This window comes from Neurospora crassa, linkage group IV (assembly GCF_000182925.2).
Source record: "Neurospora crassa OR74A linkage group IV, whole genome shotgun sequence".
In the NCBI taxonomy this organism is placed as follows: Eukaryota; Fungi; Ascomycota; class Sordariomycetes; order Sordariales; family Sordariaceae; genus Neurospora; species Neurospora crassa.
In genome coordinates this window covers 3,562,275-3,580,853 of record NC_026504.1, presented here as the reverse complement: position 1 = coordinate 3,580,853, position 18,579 = coordinate 3,562,275, and the positions used below count along the sequence as shown (strand labels likewise).

Genomic DNA, 18,579 nt, shown 5'->3' with positions numbered 1-18,579 from the left:
GCTGGTGACAACCGTGGTTGGTGGGGGGGGGGGGGGGGTGAAGTACCGCTGAGCCGCCTGATGCTTGATGCGACTTTCAGTGGACTTTGACCCCTGGCCCAAGCAACCTGCAGGCTCGGAACTGGGACCGAGATCCACCGGGACATCCCGTCCAATGCCCCGCTGCCCTGTCCGGCCCGGCCCAAGCAAGTACCTCTACACAGTATACTGATTGATCCTAGATGGTGGGATGGAGTAGATCTCAAAGTCTTGGAACCTCTTGTTTGTGATATCAATACCCCAAGATCGTAAGAGACTGGAGGTGTATATGTGCGTCTATATTCTAGATATTGGAAGACATTTATACAAAGGAAGATGTCTCAGTCTACGCAGTCTAAGCCCATAACCAAGAAGCTCTAACCTTTCTCAAACCCCCAAATTGTCCTGCTTAAACAGAATCAACGCCAACCGATGCCTCACAAACAACCCAAACAGTCCCACCACTACCTGCATCCCCGTGATCTCCATTGCCAACCGGTCCTCCCGCAACGGGCCTCTCCAGACCAGCCACAAGTTCAAGATCGTAAAGTTACTCGTCTCCACGAACCTCCCCTCCTCATCCAGCGTCACCCTCAACAGTTTCACCTTATCAAGCGTCTTCAGCGCCCACGCCACCGGCGGCTTGGGCTGCCTCTCTGGCGTCCAGGGCGTCACGCTCGGCTCCAACAGTCCCGTGCGCGCGTTAAACCGCGGTAGACGGTGACGTGGGCAGGGTACAAGACCAAAGAGTTGCGGCACGGAATAAACAAAGTTGAAGATCTGCGGAATCAAAAGTAAAATCAACGTCTTGCTGAAGTGTCCCAAGATGCTGACCACCACGAAAACCATGCCCGCGAAATAGCAGTACGTGTCGCCAACGAAGACGCGGGCGGGGTACCAGTTATGCCAGAGCAGAGCAAAAGACACACCCAAAAAGGGGACGAGGAAATAAAGCGAGAACAAGTGGGAGTCCGTAGCCGGGTGCGGATACGGCGTCAAAAGGTAGAGGCAATCGTTGAAAGCGAGCAACAGGGCGATGACGATGGATTGGGTGACTTCGATGCCGTTGATTCCTGCCAGGATGTTGATGCTGTTGGGACTGAAAATGGCAACCGAGGCCATGTAGACGTAGTATAAGGCGCCGAGGTTGAAGAGCTCGCCTAGGTAAGGCTGTAAGGGGGTCGGGATTACGACAGAGGTGACGCCAAAGTCGACAAAGTAGACGACCAAGAGAGGGATGGAGGCGAAGGCGGGGATGAAGAATTTGTGGCGCCAGCGGATGTCGAAGAGGTCGTCGCCGATGCCGAGGAGGGAGATGGATTGGAGGGCCATGACGGCAGAGAGGTAGGAGGCGAGCTGTTGGTGTCGCAAAGTGTTAGCATCTGTTCTGTCTTTGTGTGTTCCCGTCTCTAAAGGAGAGGGCAACGGATTGTCGACATACCTTTCCATGCGGAAACCGATGTAGAAACCTCCCTTCCTGTACATGCTCAACATGCATCACCACATCGCGGTTTCCACCTCCGCTCGTGGCCGCCACAATATCCTTGTAGAACGGAAACGGAATAAAGACAATAACAGCCAGCAAGTACACCATGGCTGCGATCGCGCCCATGCATTCTGGCAGCTCCTTTTTATGGTGTTTGCTCATATCCACGCCTTTCAGGCCGGCCCTCATGAAGGTTGGTCCCAGCCATCGGATCATGGAGAAGGTCGCGCTGAATGCCAGCCCGCCAAGCGCGAGCGAGGCGATGAGTGGGTAGCCATCACCCTGGAAGGTGTTGGCGAGGACGGCGACACAAGCGGCGGAGAGGGCGAGGAGGGAAAGGCTCTCGGCCTGCGAGAGGCAAGTGGTCGAGTTATGATAATTTGTGTGGTGTCCCGTCATCGTTGGGTATGCGATCGTGTTTGCGACGGTTTCCGTAGTTCGGAGAATTCGAGGACAAGTTCGAGGAGAAAGGTAGGTAGCGAATGCGTGATGGCGAGCTACCTGATCATTTGGGGTAACATTGGTCGCTTATCGTGGAACAGGTAAGGAATGTCGGGGTCGAAGGGATCGATTGATCAAATTGGTGCTTGTTCAAAGCGCAAAACGAGTGGCGCGAACTGAATCGTGAAGGCGAAGACGAAGTTCCTGGAAACCGGGAGGAGGAAAGAAAGACAAACAAAAGACAGATGTCCAAAATGACGAATACACCCATTATTGTGGGGAGCTTCGGCGCGTTCCAGCCTTGTGGGCCTGCTAATCGCCATCGTGCTACAGGGGTTTCGGTAGTGTGGTGTGGTGCCTAAGACAAGGGTTGAATGTCCAGCCGTTTAATTGCCCCTGACCTCTTTTTCCCATTGGACAGGAACTGTACATGGAAGTGCGAAAAGGGGCAACCGCCCGTCAGGTCATTGCATGTGAAAAGAAAGTCGATGCCAAGCATGGGAATAACTTCATGTTGGCAAAGAATTAATCAAGTACGGCCGTTCAATGAGAAAACCATGCCTAATTCCACCAGAAACTAACGCTGAAACTAACACTCAACCCCCTCACATAATGCCACCACCCGATCGGTATGTATAGGGTATCTCCCGGCTCCAAAATGCAATCCACAAACGGCACATTGTTAAAGTCCTCCTCCCAACCCATTTCACTATTCTCCCTGCCCCCTTCATCTCCTGACTTTACCCCCTCTTTATCATCTCCCTCCAACTTATCCCACCCTTCAACAACCCCAACATCAACCTGACTCGTGTTCCCCATCTCCACGCCCCCCTCCTTCCCCCTTGGCCTCATCCTCACCGTCTGCTCTGGCCCATACAACCGCACATACTTCCTCCCAACTACTTGCACCAGCAAATTGTGGTACGGGTCCGTGTGCAACGGGGTGATCGTGCCCGGTGGGCCAAACCAGGCGTTGAGTTGCGGCGAGTCAAGTTCCGGTTGATCTTGACTTGGGTCTGTTGGGTGTGGGGGAGGCGCGGTGTAGCAGAGATCCGGAATCAGAATGTCTTGTCGTAAACGGGGCAGTTGGAGAAAGAGGGGGTGCTGCGCTAGGTATGCTATCTGGGTGTTGTCTTTTTCAGGTAGTAGGTCGGAGGATGATGGTTGCGGTTGAGCTGAGGATGACGAGGAGAGGAAAGGCGATACGTTGGAAGATGAGGGAGTGTAGGGGATAGAAGCGTCGATGTACTTGGATAGGAACTCGCCGAACGAGATGATTTTTTGCCCCCAGCCTTCGTCAACGTAGCTGCGGCCGATCTCGACAGGTACGAGCCGCCGGCCGGAGAGCGTGCGAGATAAGAGGTAGGCTGGCTTGTTCCAGGGGTGGGTGGTGAGTGCCGGCCAATGGTCTACCAGACCTGTGATAATCAAGGGAGCTGGGCCTGGGTTACCGTCTGGGCGAGGTTTCGCAAAATGTGACTGAAATGCTTCAATGGAGAGGGACTCGGCAGAAACCCTTGAGATCGGGTTCTTGACGGGCGGCGTGAAGGGTTCAATGGTGGAAAAGGATGGCGTGTTGTGCCAGGTGTCGTTGATTCCCTTGATCACTTCGTCCTTGGTGTTGGGAGACGATGAGAGACGCCGCTTCTTCTGTGGTCTTTCGCCTTCCTGCTCATCATCATTACCCTTTTTTGCTCCACCAGCAGCAGCAGCTGTGGTCACAGCTGACATATCCCCAAGAACATCGTCCAACAACGCAAAAGCTTCATCAACCCACTTCCTGCCGCGGCTCTGGCCCGCAGCCCCAGCTAATATCAAACTCAGATCCAGCGTTTTGACCATCTCATCAACAATCATCTTCCTCTTCATCCTCCTCTCCTTCTCCTTCTCATCAGCGTCCTCCTTCGATCCCGCATCAGCTTGAAAGTTAAACTCAAGCAAAACTAAAACCGCAAACCTCAAGATCGCCGCATCCGTGTAAAGCTGTCGCCAGCAGGCCGGCACTTCCTTGTACATGTACGCATAGAACTTGCCATATGCGGTTTTTGTCAAGAGCTCAAGTCTTCTCTTTACCAGTGCAATGGCCTTTTCGCGTTCTGCCCCGGGTTGGAGACTGGCATGATCGCTGGAACCGGCATCGCCTGAACTGGTTCCATAGAGCTGCAGGATTCTCGACGCTTGTCGGCATAACAGTTCAACTAATGGTTCTTGGCAGCCTTCCAGGCCGTAGAGCCGGAGACCTCTTGAGCTATCGACGTTGGATGGAGGCTTTGGTGGGCCAGCATTTTGAGGGGGTGATGGAGACGATGATGAAAAAGCAGATTCGGCGTTAGCGAAGTAGGCGCATTCTTGAATAATCTGTTGGACTGCGCTTAGGCAAAGCCCGATAAGTTTTGACGTTGACGTAGTTCTCATTTCTCATGGCATGACCTTGCTGACAAGATGGCGGGGGTGTTTGTTTACTTGGCTAAGGATTGTGAGAGGACGACAAAAAGGGGGGAAGCAAGTTGAAAGAGAGTAGCCAACCAGGTTGACGAATCCCACGTTGATACCGTCGTGTGCACAGCTTTATTGTGCGTGCGCGGTTTATGCAAGTTATGCACGCATGGCACGTGCTTCCCATTGGCTGACGAGATGATTGGACGAACGATTTGCCTGCTGCCAACTGCCAGCTAGTTTAGTGTAGTGTAGCAGCGACAACGCCCACTGGGCTTGTGTAACGTCGATAGTTCATGAGACACTCCGCCATCGAAACCACAACCCGGCAACGGGAATAGCTCCGGTGATTCAGAACCAAATGAGGTCGAGAACGCAGACACTGTGCCACGAGCAGAAATAGGTCGTGAAAAGCAACGCTGCTTTCATTTGACCCTGAATTGAAATGAACCCCGCCCAATGACATGCCCGATTTGATCGTGGATCGCCCACAAGAAAACAAAAAAAACTAAAAAAAAAACTCTTCCTGTATGGCGGGAATGACGGCGCCATGGGAGCAGCGGTGGCCGGAACCCTTCTGGGCATCCCTTTCAAGGTGTCCCCGGCACACTGGGAGTGACTGGGCGTCTCCTCACCTCAGCTTCTTGTCAGCTTGCTGCAGTTTGCACCACCACCACCACCACCACCACCACATGAACCCAGGCGCCAACGCTCACCCCCCTCGAGTCCTGGGGCGCCCCTTCGCCCGTTTTTCCCTCGGTTTGGCCCCACCCCCTTACCCGACAACTCGGGTTCGGCCCTTGACTCAGATCCAAATGATCCAAACTGTCGGGTTTCAAGGTGGAACGCAAAAGTAACAAAGGTCGTGTCGTGCTTACGTACTGTACTGCGCATGCAAATCAACGGCTGCTCGCTTGTTGGGGAAGTGGAATTCGGACCCGACAGTATGGTTTGACTGAAGAGCCGATGTGACATGTCAACATCGACTCCGAAGAACACCTCGGAAAAAAGAACAAATCTGAATCCTTTTTGTTTCTCGATTCTTCACCAAATTCCTATGTCTGCTGACTACTGCCGAAACTCGTTGTACTCGGATGCGCGCTCAATGGCGGCTTCTGGCCTACTATGAAGTATACCGGCAATTGCGCATGGACTCGCCGGTCGTTCAGCACAGCCTTCACACTGCTTTGGAGTTCCTCTCTCTCCTTCTCCTCCATTCCGTTTTCGATAAACGGCCTGGCCGACATGGCAACACATAGATCCATGCTTACCTCCTTCATGAGCCGCCCTATGATGCGCTGATGCTGGTCCCTGGGCCACTCACCCACCGGTACCTTCATGACGATTTCCCGCACGTTGATGAAACCTATTCTTTGCATCAACTCGGAGATGCGATGGGCGATTTCAACCTGGAATCCGTATCTGGTTGAGAGCACCTCGCGCGTAAGATCATAAAATCTTAACAGCGCGTGATCAGGTTTAACCGTGTCATCATCGCTGAAAACGCGCGGCTTCACTTCTACGGACTCAACCCAGCCGCCAGGCTTAAGGTTCCTGCGCCGTACACATTAGCGGGATCAAAAAAGAGGTGACAGGTGACAGAAGCAGTCTTACTCAAATATTCTCCGGAATAGCGTTTCGTTGTCTTTGAGCGTTATACTGACCCAGCGCAAATGGATAAAGTCAAAGTCCGAGTCTTGTACCCATTCGTCTTCGATATCGTCTACCACAAACTCGACATTGGGAGGAATCCAGACAGGCTGAATTGGAGACAAGTCAACGCCTACTACTTTGGCGCTAGGATAAGTCTCTCCCACTGGCAAAGTGTCAGTTTGACGTACGAACGAAGCGAGAGTGGCTCACCGCAATTCTCACTCGGTACGTACTCTCGATGGCCCAATCGCCAAATCCAGTCCCCAGATCGGCAATCTTTTGGGGACGAGTTCCAATCGGCGCAATAAATAGTTTTCCTTCCAGTATCTCCTTGAGCATGGCATGCCGCATGTACTCGCGGTTGTACTCGAGGTCATCGTTGGGTATCGGGTATCTTCCTTCGCGAAACGTATGGTACCGCCTGGACCGAGCATTAGCAACAGCACAAACGAAGAGTGTTGAGTGACCCTTCCCCTGATACGCACCTTCCATATTCCCAGACGTGGTCATTCACGCTGGATGTAAGAGAGCCATATCGCGACTCGGCTATGCTTGGGTCATAATCCGAGGTGGCTGTATCCTCCCCGCTCTGCCATTCGCCCTCGGCCAGCGGCTCGATAACGCCCGCACCTTGTTCCATCTCGTTGTCAAGTGGTCCAGAACAGATCTCCTCTCGATTCTCCGGGTTGACGTTTGATTCGATCCTGAGAGGTGTAAGTACCGAGTGTCGAAGCTGGAGGTGCATGATCCACCTCACCTTCTTGGACAAAGCATATGTCGCCTCGCTGCTGGATTCGCTTGGGTGGTTGATGTTCTGGAAAGGCCGAGGGAAGTTGTAGATAAGGAACAGGAATGCCTGGTCGGAGAGATCGTGGTGGATCAGGTAGAAGGAAATCGAAACTGGGGCTCCAGAAAGACGTTACCAATGGGTGCTTATGGTCTTTCGGGTCAGCCTGGGAAGAGACTCGTCATTCACTTGGACTTGTCGGAGAAGCCCCAACCAAGCAGAAGAGAGAGACGAGCAGGCGGGGGCAGGGGGGAAATATCTGATATTGGAGACATAGCATCAAGTCCCAATGAAGAGCTTCAAAAGGCGGAGTGCCGTGGATACTCGGGGCTTATACACACAGTAGACACCGCAAAGAAAACCATAGTTACCTGGGCTATGAGGGGCGTGTATAGAGCGGAGTGGGTATGATAAGTTACCGGGGCGCCAATCAAGGGGGAAGGGATCTCTAATGACATGGGCCGGATGCATATGAGAAAACGCCATCTATGCATCTCCAGCACCAGCGCACCGAGTAGCCCAAACTCGGGTCTCAGTCAGGCCCCGTCTGCTACGTGCTAAAGACCAAGAAACCTGAAGCGTTGCCGCGCTAAGAGGTCTCTATGGCCTTATGTAGTGTACTACGTGGAAGCAGAGATTCGAAGTCGGAAACGTACCAGTAGCGTCCCGGCAGCGTAGCCAGGACACACAGCGTAGCACCTTGCAAGCCAGTTCGGCAGACGAACCCCTCCCCCAGCTCTGGATCCATCATCCCACAACCGCTGCGGGAGCCGCAACAGAGCCCACCGTGCTGGGACAGTTCCAGTCTGACACCCCCCTGGTCTCGGGCGGCAGGCCAGGGAGCCAGGGAAGCCAATCTGCCCAGCCGTGCCGACACACACACCACACCCAGCAAACCAGACACACCAGAGGCAGGACCAAGCCTGTTACCGACCTGTCGGGTACGAGTGCAGGCCTTCCGGTAGAGATTGGCATGGGGTTTGCGAGAGCTACCCATGGACGAGCGAGCAAGGGCAGGATTCTAGAATAGGATGTCGTCCCCGAAACAGTCGAACATGCACTGAGGCCGCTTGGCCCATTGGCTTGTCTCGTTTTTACACGTTTGAACAAGCAACGACAAGTCCTTTCCGCATGAGGAGCCCTTTTTCATTGGCCATGTGGCACAATGGGAAATCCCAAAGTGACGGATCTTGGAATGAGAGCGGAAACTTTCAGCCGCCCGACAGGCCCGGAAACGGAAGTTGGCGGAGCAGGGAATTGCTGGGGAATCTGCGAGGGATCGGAATGGACGATATGTATCGGGAGACGGGGCGAGTCCACATCTGCCACCGTTGCCCACCTTGTCCTTGTCCTGGGAGACCACTCTGGTGGCTACCCGAACTCCCGGGACCCAGCTTTTCTTTTTCTCGTGAGGGGACAGAACATGTCCTCGACCTGAACCATTGTAAGCAATCGGACCGGCAAGAGCTCCGCCATGGTACAAATACACCACTTTTGTACACCGAGAAAACACGCAAGAGAGGGGGATACGACAAGCTCGTCGGGTATCAAGTACCAAGTGAGCAACGAGCTGATAGGTTTTGTATGGCGCAGTAAACATGGTGGTGAGCCCATGGCCTCATGGGTACTCGGCCCCATCGTTTCCCCTCGCATCAAACAGCAGCTTGCCGATCTATGGGTATACGCTGCAATTTGTTACCGCGTCCAAAAGTAGCGTATATCTGGCAAGGTCTGGCTGGCTACCTGCCCAAGTCCCCGGGTCGCTTCCATGCTTGACTCTAGTGTACACTACTACACGGTAGACGCACCCCAGGGCAACTTACAAACCACAAGTGTTTTGAGAAGCGTGTCGATCACCTCGTTGCTGGGCCCAACCATCAGTCAGTTCCTCTGAACAGCCTCCTTCCTGCTTTGGTCAGTGAAGGCAGAGGAGCGGTCAGGTTGACCGTAGAAAAGCGTGGGCCGCAAGAGTGGCCGCCGTCGTGGCTGGCTTGGCAGGCCGGCTGGCTACTGTAGTAGCACGGATGGAGTGAAATTGAGACTGTCGCCGACGAGACGGGGCGTGGTGTGGGTGTCGTGGTGGATGGCCAGTGTTGTGAGTGGTGTCTGGTGTGCGGCAGTTGTTGTGTTGTGATCCAAGCAATGATGGAAATGTGGATTGACAAAAGAGGGACCAAACTAAACAGAGGAAGAGAAGCGAAGATGGAAGCTGGATTATAGGTCGAATCGGAAATCCGGAGACGCTGATCCGGAATCCAGGATTGGAAAGCACATCGTTAGATGGTCCCTTCCTGTGCTAGGTATTGTACTTCAATCCGCACTCTGCAATTTCGGAATAGTTCATCATCCCCGGTCCGTTCCTTCACCGCGGACCTTTCTGTGGGACATCGATGCCTGTCTGGACACCTACCTATGCTATGGTAGGAGATGGAGTGGAAAGAGCACAGCTGGTCACCCAGGTTGATAAATTAGTTCAGTTCCAGCTGTTGGGCAGCCCCACGGTGACAGTGTTCTCAGATGATTCCACGGCAACTAAAGAGTTCACTAAAATCCAGGGACATCGGCCGGCAGAAATTCTCGTGAAATTCCACGTTCGACCAGGTGGACAAGTTGCAGAAGTGGAAGCTTCTATCGCATTGCTGTCGTGCAGGAACCTTACTGGCCGTTGTTCCGTTGTCCTCTGGGCAGGCATTTGCCGGGCTATGATGTACCTACCTGGTTTACCTTATTACCTACCTACTTACTGTACCAATGCCCGTGCTTCGGTCGAGGGATGGCCGCCCCGGGGTGCCCCTGTGGCCTTGGCTGTCAGCAGCTGCCCTGGGCAATTCCACTTCGCGTTGTACCCCGCCATTTCTTGATATACTACTGTACGCAGTAGGTAGGTAGGTACTTTACCCAGCTCTACAATAGGTACCTCCCGTCTTGCCTGCCCAAAACCCAAAGCCCCACTACAAGTACGTAGAGGTACCTCTAGGTACAAGCAAACTGGTCGCTCCGGCCGCGTCCTTTCACTGCACGCTTTGTGCTGACGCCCCCCCTGCAGTCCACTGCAGTGGTTGATATCTAAGTAATGCACGCTGTGCCCGCCCTGGCACAAAACCACTTTCACAGAGTCGCGTCTCGAAGCGCGTCCGAAGCGCAGCGCTGGTTGGCCGCCCTTCCATGTCAATTAAAGGATCCTGGCCAACATCAACAAAGGAACACTCCTATCAACACCATCATCCCTCGCCCGAATTATTGTCGACCGCGACAACACTATCCGACTGACGTGCATCGCCATCACACCAGTATTTTTTTGCCATCGTATATTTCAAGCTACATAGTCCAGAGCAGAAAGCTCTTAACGCGGGGCAGGCCGCGTCGCGCATCCCCCGTCGGTTTTTTTTCTGCCCAGTGAACAGAGTTCGAAGTTAGTTACCTCGAGTAAACTACAACTGAAGTGTTCCACGCCGGCGAATATCCCACGACGACGTCGCCTCGCCGCCCCGCCTCGACAATCCGTCCCCAGCCGATTTCCCTCGCTGATCCACCCTCGATACCGATTCTCCCTTCGCAATGTATCTCCCTCGACAGCTTATATCAAAACTCTACCTCCACTTGCAAAATACCCGCCATCCACTATCGCCGCCCGTCCTCATCTTGGTCGCTCTCGAAACCGATGCGCTATGTGCCTGCCGTATCCTAACCCAACTTCTCAAACATGACTATATTCCGCACAAGATCCAGCCAGTCGCTGGCTACTCCGACCTCGAACGTGCCGGCACTGAGCTCGTCAGCCCCATGATGGAGACCCGTGGTGGTGCTGGAGGAGTCGTCGTATGCTTGGGAGTGGGTGGTATGGTTGACCTCGGCACAGTTTTGGGACTTGAGCCCGAGGGCGAAGAAAATACCTTTGGGGGTGTAGAGGTGTGGGTGATCGACTCCCATCGCCCGTGGAACTTGGGCAACGTTTTCGGCGGCTTTCCCCTCGAACCAGAGACGCAAGAGGCCAGGACATTCTCTGCGCGAACCCCCATTGGTGTCAATGGCGGCCGGATAGAGCGAGCATACAAACCAGGCAAAGGCGGCATCATTGTCATGGATGACGGCGACATTGAAGATGAGCTCTCCAAGGAACGAGATGCGTATCTGGCGCTAGTGGATATGCCCGAAATCGAAGATGATGGCCGAGACTTGGGCGACAGTGATGAAGACGAAAGCGAGAACGAGGAAGACACGGGCGATACATCGGTTGTTGCAGGCAGAAAGAGGAAATCATGGTCGGACTTCGACGAGGACGATGATGAAGACGACCGACCCAGACAGCGACGAAGAAGCAATTCGGTGAGTACATTCCGATTTCTTCATAGTAATACATCTCTCATGCCAGATACAGTCGAGTCCAATTCCAGATTCGCCTCGACGACCGCAACACCGTGGTCTCATATCTCTACGCGACGATGCCCTATTTTCCAGTGACGCGCTGGAAGCTCCGCCTGCTGCACAACCACCCAGAGGCCCTTCAGCCAACACCCTCCGACGGAGATTGCTACGACTACGACGAGAAAACGAGGGAGTTTTGCGCGAGTACTACCGACTGGGTACATCATATTCGGAGCCCATCTCGTCCATGATGTACTCCCTTGCGTCAGAACTGGGTCGTGAAGACAACGACCTGCTATGGTTAGCGATCGTTGGGGTCACGTCGATGGAGCTGTACGGCCGCTCATCTGCCGGTATTGCGGTAGCAGCTCGCAGGTCAGACGCCCGCATTTCCGGTTGGCTCGGCATGCGTGGTGCGAGAATACGGCAGCTTCTGCGAGACGAGGTCAGACGTCTCAACCCACCAGAGATAGGAAACGGCCGGGTGCTCCCCGAGACGACAGGAATTATCCCAACAACCGCTCGAAGTCCGGAGGATACCAGTATCAGGTTGTCGCCGGAGCCCAAGTTCCTGCTTATTAGGCACTGGAGTTTATACGACAGCATGCTTCACTCACCCTACCTCTTCTCTCGGCTAAAGACGTGGAGCGAGGCTGGCATGAAGCGATTACACAAGCTTCTCGCCAAGATGGGTGTCAGTCTGGTGCAGTGCAAGCAGAGTTATGCCCACATGGACATGATGTTGAAGCGCGAACTTCGCACCAAACTACTAAAATACGCGTCTCTCTACAACCTCGACGAACTTGTCCCGACCATAGACACGGACGGGAAAGATCGTGGAGGTGCCAAAGATGGATGGGGCTTTGTACGCAGTTGGGGTTGGAGGGCAACCCTGAGTGCGCAAGATGTCGGTGTCGTAGTCGGAGCCCTGTTGGAAGTGGGGAAGAACACCACTAGTGCTGATGACCTTCCTGCTGGCCCATCTCAGGATCTTCTCGACGTAGACAACAACCAGAGCCAAAGTGAGGAGTGGATCCCCAGGTTCTGGGAGGCGTATGATGCGCTGGAGGACATCGAGGCCCTTAAGGCTGGCCTTCCCACGGCGCAGTATCTACACAAGGCCATCTTCACCACTGGCACGACAATTTTGAAGAAGAAACAAATATCTCATCTGCGCGCATTTCGCATGTGCGTGGTCAAGGACTCACCAGATGCGACACTCTTCAACCACCCCGGCGCTTTGACCAAGCTAGCGCTCTGGATCGGTGAAGCACTCGCGGAACAGGAAAAAGAAGCCACTGGCGGGAGGCTCGCCCATGGCGGTCGTGGCACACCTCTCGTAGTGGCTAGTCTAGATGACAAGCGCGGAGTGTATGTTGTCGTCGGTACTGGTGGCGGCGGTGGGCCAGACACAAAGTTTCTCGATCGTGAATCGGCCAAGAAGCGAGCCGAAGAAAAAGAGGCCAAAGCTAAAGCCAAGGAGATGCAGAGAAGGATCAAGGAAAAGATCAAGGCCGAGAAGAAGGAGGCCAAGAGAAAGGAAAAAGAAGAGAAAAAGAAAGCCAAGTCCGACGCCGGCGGCGATGAGGACGAGGAGGAGGACAACGAGGAAGATAGTGACGACGACTCGGATCTCTCTGATACGGACTCGGACGACGATGATGAGTCGGACGAAGACGAGGACGAGCTCGATCAGGAACTTGAAAGGGGCTACGGCCTCAACAAATTCGGAACAGCGTTCCAAGACGTGGTGGCGGAGACTAATGCCAGAGTGCGCATCGACAGCTTTGAGCACTGCGTCGTGGAGGTCAAGAAGGAGGATCTTAGTGGCTTCTTGGAAAGTCTCAGCATGAAAGTCGTCATTGGGTGAAGGAAGGAAAAGTTTGGGTTTGCTAATTCTGGGGAAAAAAAAAAACCATGGGGGGGCGTCAAAGGGGGTTTGTTTACTTGACCAGGGGGAGTGGCAAGAGTTCATACCTGTGTCCAACAGAACGGTCGGAAGAGCCAGAACAACTCATTTGAGAGCTGGAATGGCATGGCATCGCATTGAGGCTCGGACGATTGAGCTGCACGCCGAGCTACGTACATGCAATGTAGGCACTTATAGTATTGAGGCTCGAATGATTGAGCTACCTTCAGCAATGTGCATGCATAAATGGAAAATGCTCGTCCAAGCAGATGGGGCTTAAGCAACAGCTGGAACGCCCTTTCATTTTTTTTTATTTTATATTTTTCTCTTATACCGCTGTAGTCATACGGTATATTCATTTACATAACATGCAGTGGGCGAAATACCAAATCTCAGCTACTCTCCAAAATCGGTTTGTTTCTTATGTGTTTTCTTTCTGCTTTTCATTTTGGACATACTTGTGGACAGATGTGCCGACCGCAAAATGAACCTCGTAACTCCAAGATAATGGTAAACTCGGCCCGGTTTCTCTTTCTTCCTCTGTGCTCTCTTCGCCTCTGCTAGGCTCATACTATGAGTCTCTCGCCTCACATACACAGCATTCCACCAAACAGGCAACGATGGCACTGCCCCCTTTGAGCCTTTGAGGCTTCAGGGACACTAAACTATGGTAGTCTGGTCGACCACTTGGCTACCTCCAGATAGTGATGGAGCGGTGATGTTTATATGTAGCAATCAATGCTGGTTTTGGTTCAAATGTTTTGTAAATGACTAAAGGGTTTCAGTATTGTTGGCATAGAGATTGACGTCGTTTATTGACAGCCGGTAGAGGTATGTAGGTAGGTACTAGTATACATAGTGAAGCTTGTGGTGTTGAAACAGAAAAAGTGGAGTTATATCGGAGTTTGTTACATAGTAGTAGTCCTTTCGTCATCGGTTATCTTTTCCCTCTTTTTCTCACGATCTTCCAGAAGGCCTTTTTGTTACACCAGAGTTTTCTCCCTTCTCCTTAGACCGGAATCGTCTGCCTACATACCCCATTGTACATACCACAAGAAGGAAGATCCCGTCTCTTCTGAGGAGAGAGGACAGATTCAAGTGGATTTGTTTGGATCGGTACGAGCCAGTCAATGTCTTGGCGGGCTTTGCACTGCCTCCTTTCCTTACTACGTCAGTCCCGGCACTATCTTCCAAGTAGGAAAGTCGCAAAGGTGCAAAGGAGCTGAAGAACAACCTGTTTTTCTCAGACCGCCGTGGAGGTCCGATCAGGTGGAGGGGTTTGGAAGAGAGAATGTCAATGACCTTTAATCATGTTCGACAATAGACTTCCTTACATCTTTGGTGTTATTAAAGTTGGTAGGTATTCAAGTGGTCGACCGTTTATGACGAAGTGGGGCGAACGACTTCTCATTTTGGGCTTTGGGCCTCCTCGAAGCGAAGGATGATTGGGTGTCGCAGACAGAGCCTCAAGAATGGTACCAAGGAGAATTGTTGGTACCAGGCCCGTCGGTTACATATGGTGCTTAAATATAATGGACAGAACATTAACGCGGTCGAATTTGCGCAATTCGGTGTCAAGAGGTTTGCTGTTTGACATCGAGCGCAAACTACTTGTATATCATTTACTTCCACTGTCACCCCAAAAAGTGAGATGAGCCGGCCGCCGGGCATGGGTAGTAAGTACTCCTCCGGGCTCCGGCTCGAAAGTTTAGTCCTGGAGGAAGTACATGTTGTTCGGATGGCGGCGCTAGAATCACTCTGAAGTATATCTTGCCAGAAAGTGTCTTTTCCGAAGTCGCCTCCCCAATCCTATCTCTTCATCGTACGGATCTGGGCTGCCGATTGATGTTGGTTTGGTTGAATGGTGGCCTCCGTTTACCTCCCAGCGCTCCCATCCTCCGGCGCGGGCTCTCGAGACCTGCCCTTCTTGTCACTTGGGCTCCCTGCCCGACAAATCAGAGAGCAGCAGTTTTTCCAGCCAACCTGGCATGATAGCTGGCGCATGCGCTGCCTACCTACACCCAAACGTCCAGAACCCGATCGAATTTGTTCCTTGGCCGTGCAGCCCCTGTCCCAGTTATTAGAAATCCCGCCCGTTGCCCCTCTTTGCAAATGGATGCGAATATCAACCGAGTTCCTTGGGAGAGGGGAGTGAGGGCCCCACGTAAAGTCTGAAACACACATGCTGGAGAACAAGCTGAATGTTCGGAAAAAAGTCCGCATCGATGGAAATGATGCTGCGTCGGCAGTAGTGTACCACAGCAGCATGAGCAGGTACAAGGCAGCTTTCTCAAGCAAAAGACGATGACTCGAGTCAGAAACAGCCTGGCCTCTCCATGCCAGGCCCGGCGTCAAATCGATGGATGGGAGGGAGTCGAACCTGGAAGTGAGGCGCCGCACGAAACGAGCGGGCGGATCAGGTTCCCGTCAGGTTCGAGCGGTCGGGTGTTCCTTACCTCCTGGCTAACATATGGTCCCCTGCTAGTCACCCTAGTTCCACATTTTAATAACGGCCAGGGCACTTACAGTGGTTAGCTGCAGTTAGTGCAGCAGCTCCAGGGCACTGCATCAAAGGTCGCCCATCTCGCCAGACTGCCGCCGTCATCACCTCCGATCTCCCGCGCATTTTGCCCTGCCTCTCGCCTTGCACCCTGACACTCCTGTGCTGCCAATACCTCTCTAGACCTGCTCATCCATCGATCCCATTTCTTTTTCTTTTTGCCATTACAACCCAACACCTCGACATCTTTTCCTATCTACTTCTCTTCACTCTTCGGTGCAACCCCAAGGCCACTCACTGATTGCCGCTTACCGAGTCTGCTACTTGAACTATCCTATCGGCCGACGACAATATAAATCCACCATACAAGGCTGCTTGCTCCCATCGCTCGAGCACCGTCTTGCCCTTCACACAGCGTCTCGTTACCTACGACCAAGTCAATTACAAACGTTAACGGTATCCCTGAGAGAAAACCCACGGATCGTCACCGAACCCCTCCTCCGACCTTTCGGCGCCAACCCCGTACGCGACGCCATTCCGAGTGACCCCTTTCCCTCGAACCGCCGCATCGTGGGACCACCTTGCGAACGACATCAGCATTTGCTAAATAGTACCGAGTTATCCGAAAATGGGCAAATCGTGAGTGACCAAGTCCCCCGAAATCTCCGCGACTCTTGCCCGATCAGCACCCACCACCCGACCGCTTTCTCCGCATCCCATCATCATCATCATCATCATCATCAATACGCACCGCACACCTGTTTCTCAGCAGTGGAGGAGGGACCGTGATCCGTTTTGCTGAAGTCTCCTCTACCGTCGACCTACCCCGTCCTTCACTCAATTCTACATATCATACAATGGGCCTCTTTAGCAGGAGTCGTTTCTCTGCGCAATCTCCCAAAACTGAAAGCAAGATGAAGAGGCTGACACTGAACCCCGCCCGACACAGGCAGAGCAAGCTCGAGCGTGATAAGCTGGAGGAGTTGGAAAAGGCCACCCACTTTGACAAGAAGGAGTTGCAGCAATGGTATAAGGGTGTGTTACCTATCCCCGTCCCCTTTCTCCTATCGCCGACGACCCCTTTGAACACCGCCGCCGTCGCCGCCAACGATTACATGCCCTGACCGATGCGGCGCTGTCTCCCCATCGAAAGCGCTTGCTATGCGCCCTCGTTGCCAACCAAATCTTTCGCTTCATAGACGGCCTCTAACAAGTTCATTCACAAACAGGCTTCCTCAAGGATTGCCCCTCCGGCATGCTCACCAAGGCCGAGTTCCAGAAGATCTACGCACAGTTCTTCCCCTTTGGCGACCCATCGTCATTCGCCGACTACGTATTTAACGTATTCGACACGGACAAGTCTGGCACCATCGACTTCAAGGAGTTTATCTGCGCCTTGAGCGTCACGAGCCGCGGCAAGATGGAGGACAAGCTCGACTGGGCCTTCCAATTGTACGACATTGACGGCGATGGCAAGATCACCTACGACGAGATGCTCAAGATCGTTGAGGCTATCTACAAGATGGTGGGTTTACCCTTTCTTTCTTATCTCTCTACGCCCTTTCCCGTGTCGTCGCAATCTTGTACGTTAACATTCTGATCCCTCAAAACAGGTCGGCTCAATGGTCAAGCTCCCCGAAGACGAAGATACTCCCGAGAAGCGCGTCAGCAAGATCTTCCGCATGATGGACAAGGACGAAAACGGCAGCCTCGACATGAAGGAATTCAAGGAGGGCAGCCAGCGCGACGAGACAATCGTATCCGCCCTCTCCTTGTACGATGGCCTCGTCTAACCAAGTTTCTTTTCATCAATTATCATTCGAGGTATTTCGTTTAGCCAAAGGGGGGGACGGCGCGCAACGGTCTGGCGAAGCAAATTTTACCAAGAGGAGGAGCATGATTTGATGTGTGTTGCAGCGCCAACAGGCAAAGTTTCATCTCCCCGAAACAAGGCAGAGCTGGAGTTATAAAGGGTGGAAAAGAAAGAGAGAAATCAGTTGTTCATTTGGAAGCAAGATATCCCAGGGAAAGCGTGATGGACAAGGGGAATGGTTGCGAGAAAGAAGGGAAGAGAGAGGGTTCAGCCATCTCGGCTCGGCCCAGCTCGATAAGTGTGCGCGCATACATCGATCAGACAAGATAAGAAGAAAGCACAGCTGGCCACATGCTGTTGGGGCGTCTCATCTATGGTTCCGTGGTCGGAAATGAGCCTCGCCGCTAGGTACCACCCATTCGGCCCAGTTCTTAGTCTAGATGTCGACCGGGATGTGATGGTCTTTGGGGCTGTGCTGTTCTTGGCTTAGGTCTTGAAAGAGGAGATTTCAGACCTGGTGATCACACGGATTGGATGGAAGGGAGAGGGGAAGGACATGAGAGCACATAAAGGGAAGTCGGAGTGAGAGGGGATAGAGACGGAATAAGGAGGAAGAAGAAGAGAAGGAAATCGTGATGAACGGCGTTACCTGGCTGGTATGGAACGAACGAATACACTACTACGGCTTGGTCAATTGCAACAATGGACGACCTTGACTCAGAAGTTACCTCTTACGCGTCGTGTGTGTGGATACTTTTAGGCTTGGTTTTTTTTTTTTCTTTTGAGGGTTTAGCAATTTTTTTTCAATGTTTCATCCGTTTCGAGCCCTTCATGATGTGATAACCGGGCTGTTGACTGTAATCTTTCTCTAATTCCCGCGTACTCTCCCCTACCGCCAGGTTTGTCATGAACGGAGGTTATCTTTTATTACTATTAGTTGTAAGTCAACACCGCCAACACTCCAACAAGTGACATCATCGTCATCTTGCTCGCCAAGATCAACCCGTTCTGGGATATAATATCAATGACAGTAAATTTTTTTAAATTTTTTTTTTTTCGTATTTTGTTATTTTCTTTTTCTATATTCAAGCCCCCCCCGTTTTCGTTCAAATGCGTGATGCAATGATTTCTCTGCTTACCCCATTCATGGTCGTCTATGTCTTCATTTGAC

General features: G+C 52.7%; 5 protein-coding genes across 5 annotated transcripts; 2 read left to right on the top strand and 3 right to left on the bottom strand.

Annotated features, from left to right (window-relative positions):
- Positions 1-242: 242 nt before the first annotated feature.
- On the bottom strand, positions 243-2,161 carry NCU10762 (UDP-N-acetyl-glucosamine-1-P transferase Alg7). Its single transcript, XM_001728489.2, has 2 exons — positions 1,460-2,161; positions 243-1,374 (listed from the first exon to the last, which is right to left on the bottom strand). Exons 1-2 carry the CDS (start codon positions 1,901-1,903, stop codon positions 406-408), a joined length of 1,413 nt encoding a protein of 470 aa, XP_001728541.1. The 5' UTR covers positions 1,904-2,161; the 3' UTR covers positions 243-405.
- Positions 2,162-2,414: 253 nt separating this feature from the next.
- Positions 2,415-4,502, bottom strand: NCU10760 (jumonji domain-containing protein 5). Its single transcript, XM_001728488.2, has one exon. It carries the CDS (start codon positions 4,358-4,360, stop codon positions 2,507-2,509), a length of 1,854 nt encoding a protein of 617 aa, XP_001728540.2. The 5' UTR covers positions 4,361-4,502; the 3' UTR covers positions 2,415-2,506.
- Positions 4,503-5,436: 934 nt separating this feature from the next.
- On the bottom strand, positions 5,437-6,674 carry NCU10761 (methyltransferase; the record flags this gene model as incomplete). The annotated part of the gene is made up of 4 exons (XM_011396034.1): positions 5,437-5,935; positions 5,996-6,197; positions 6,268-6,455; positions 6,520-6,674. The coding sequence occupies 4 exons, from the start codon at positions 6,672-6,674 to the stop codon at positions 5,437-5,439; spliced, it is 1,044 nt and encodes a 347-aa protein (XP_011394336.1).
- Positions 6,675-10,021: 3,347 nt separating this feature from the next.
- NCU04378 (DNA replication initiation factor Cdc45) lies at positions 10,022-13,380 on the top strand. The gene is made up of 2 exons (XM_952362.2): positions 10,022-11,147; positions 11,200-13,380. Exons 1-2 carry the CDS (start codon positions 10,380-10,382, stop codon positions 13,054-13,056), a joined length of 2,625 nt encoding a protein of 874 aa, XP_957455.1. The 5' UTR covers positions 10,022-10,379; the 3' UTR covers positions 13,057-13,380.
- Positions 13,381-15,733: 2,353 nt separating this feature from the next.
- cse-1 (calcium sensor-1) lies at positions 15,734-18,326 on the top strand. The gene is made up of 4 exons (XM_952363.3): positions 15,734-16,234; positions 16,545-16,630; positions 16,825-17,120; positions 17,209-18,326. The coding sequence occupies exons 1-4, from the start codon at positions 16,224-16,226 to the stop codon at positions 17,386-17,388; spliced, it is 573 nt and encodes a 190-aa protein (XP_957456.1). The 5' UTR covers positions 15,734-16,223; the 3' UTR covers positions 17,389-18,326.
- Positions 18,327-18,579: the final 253 nt, after the last annotated feature.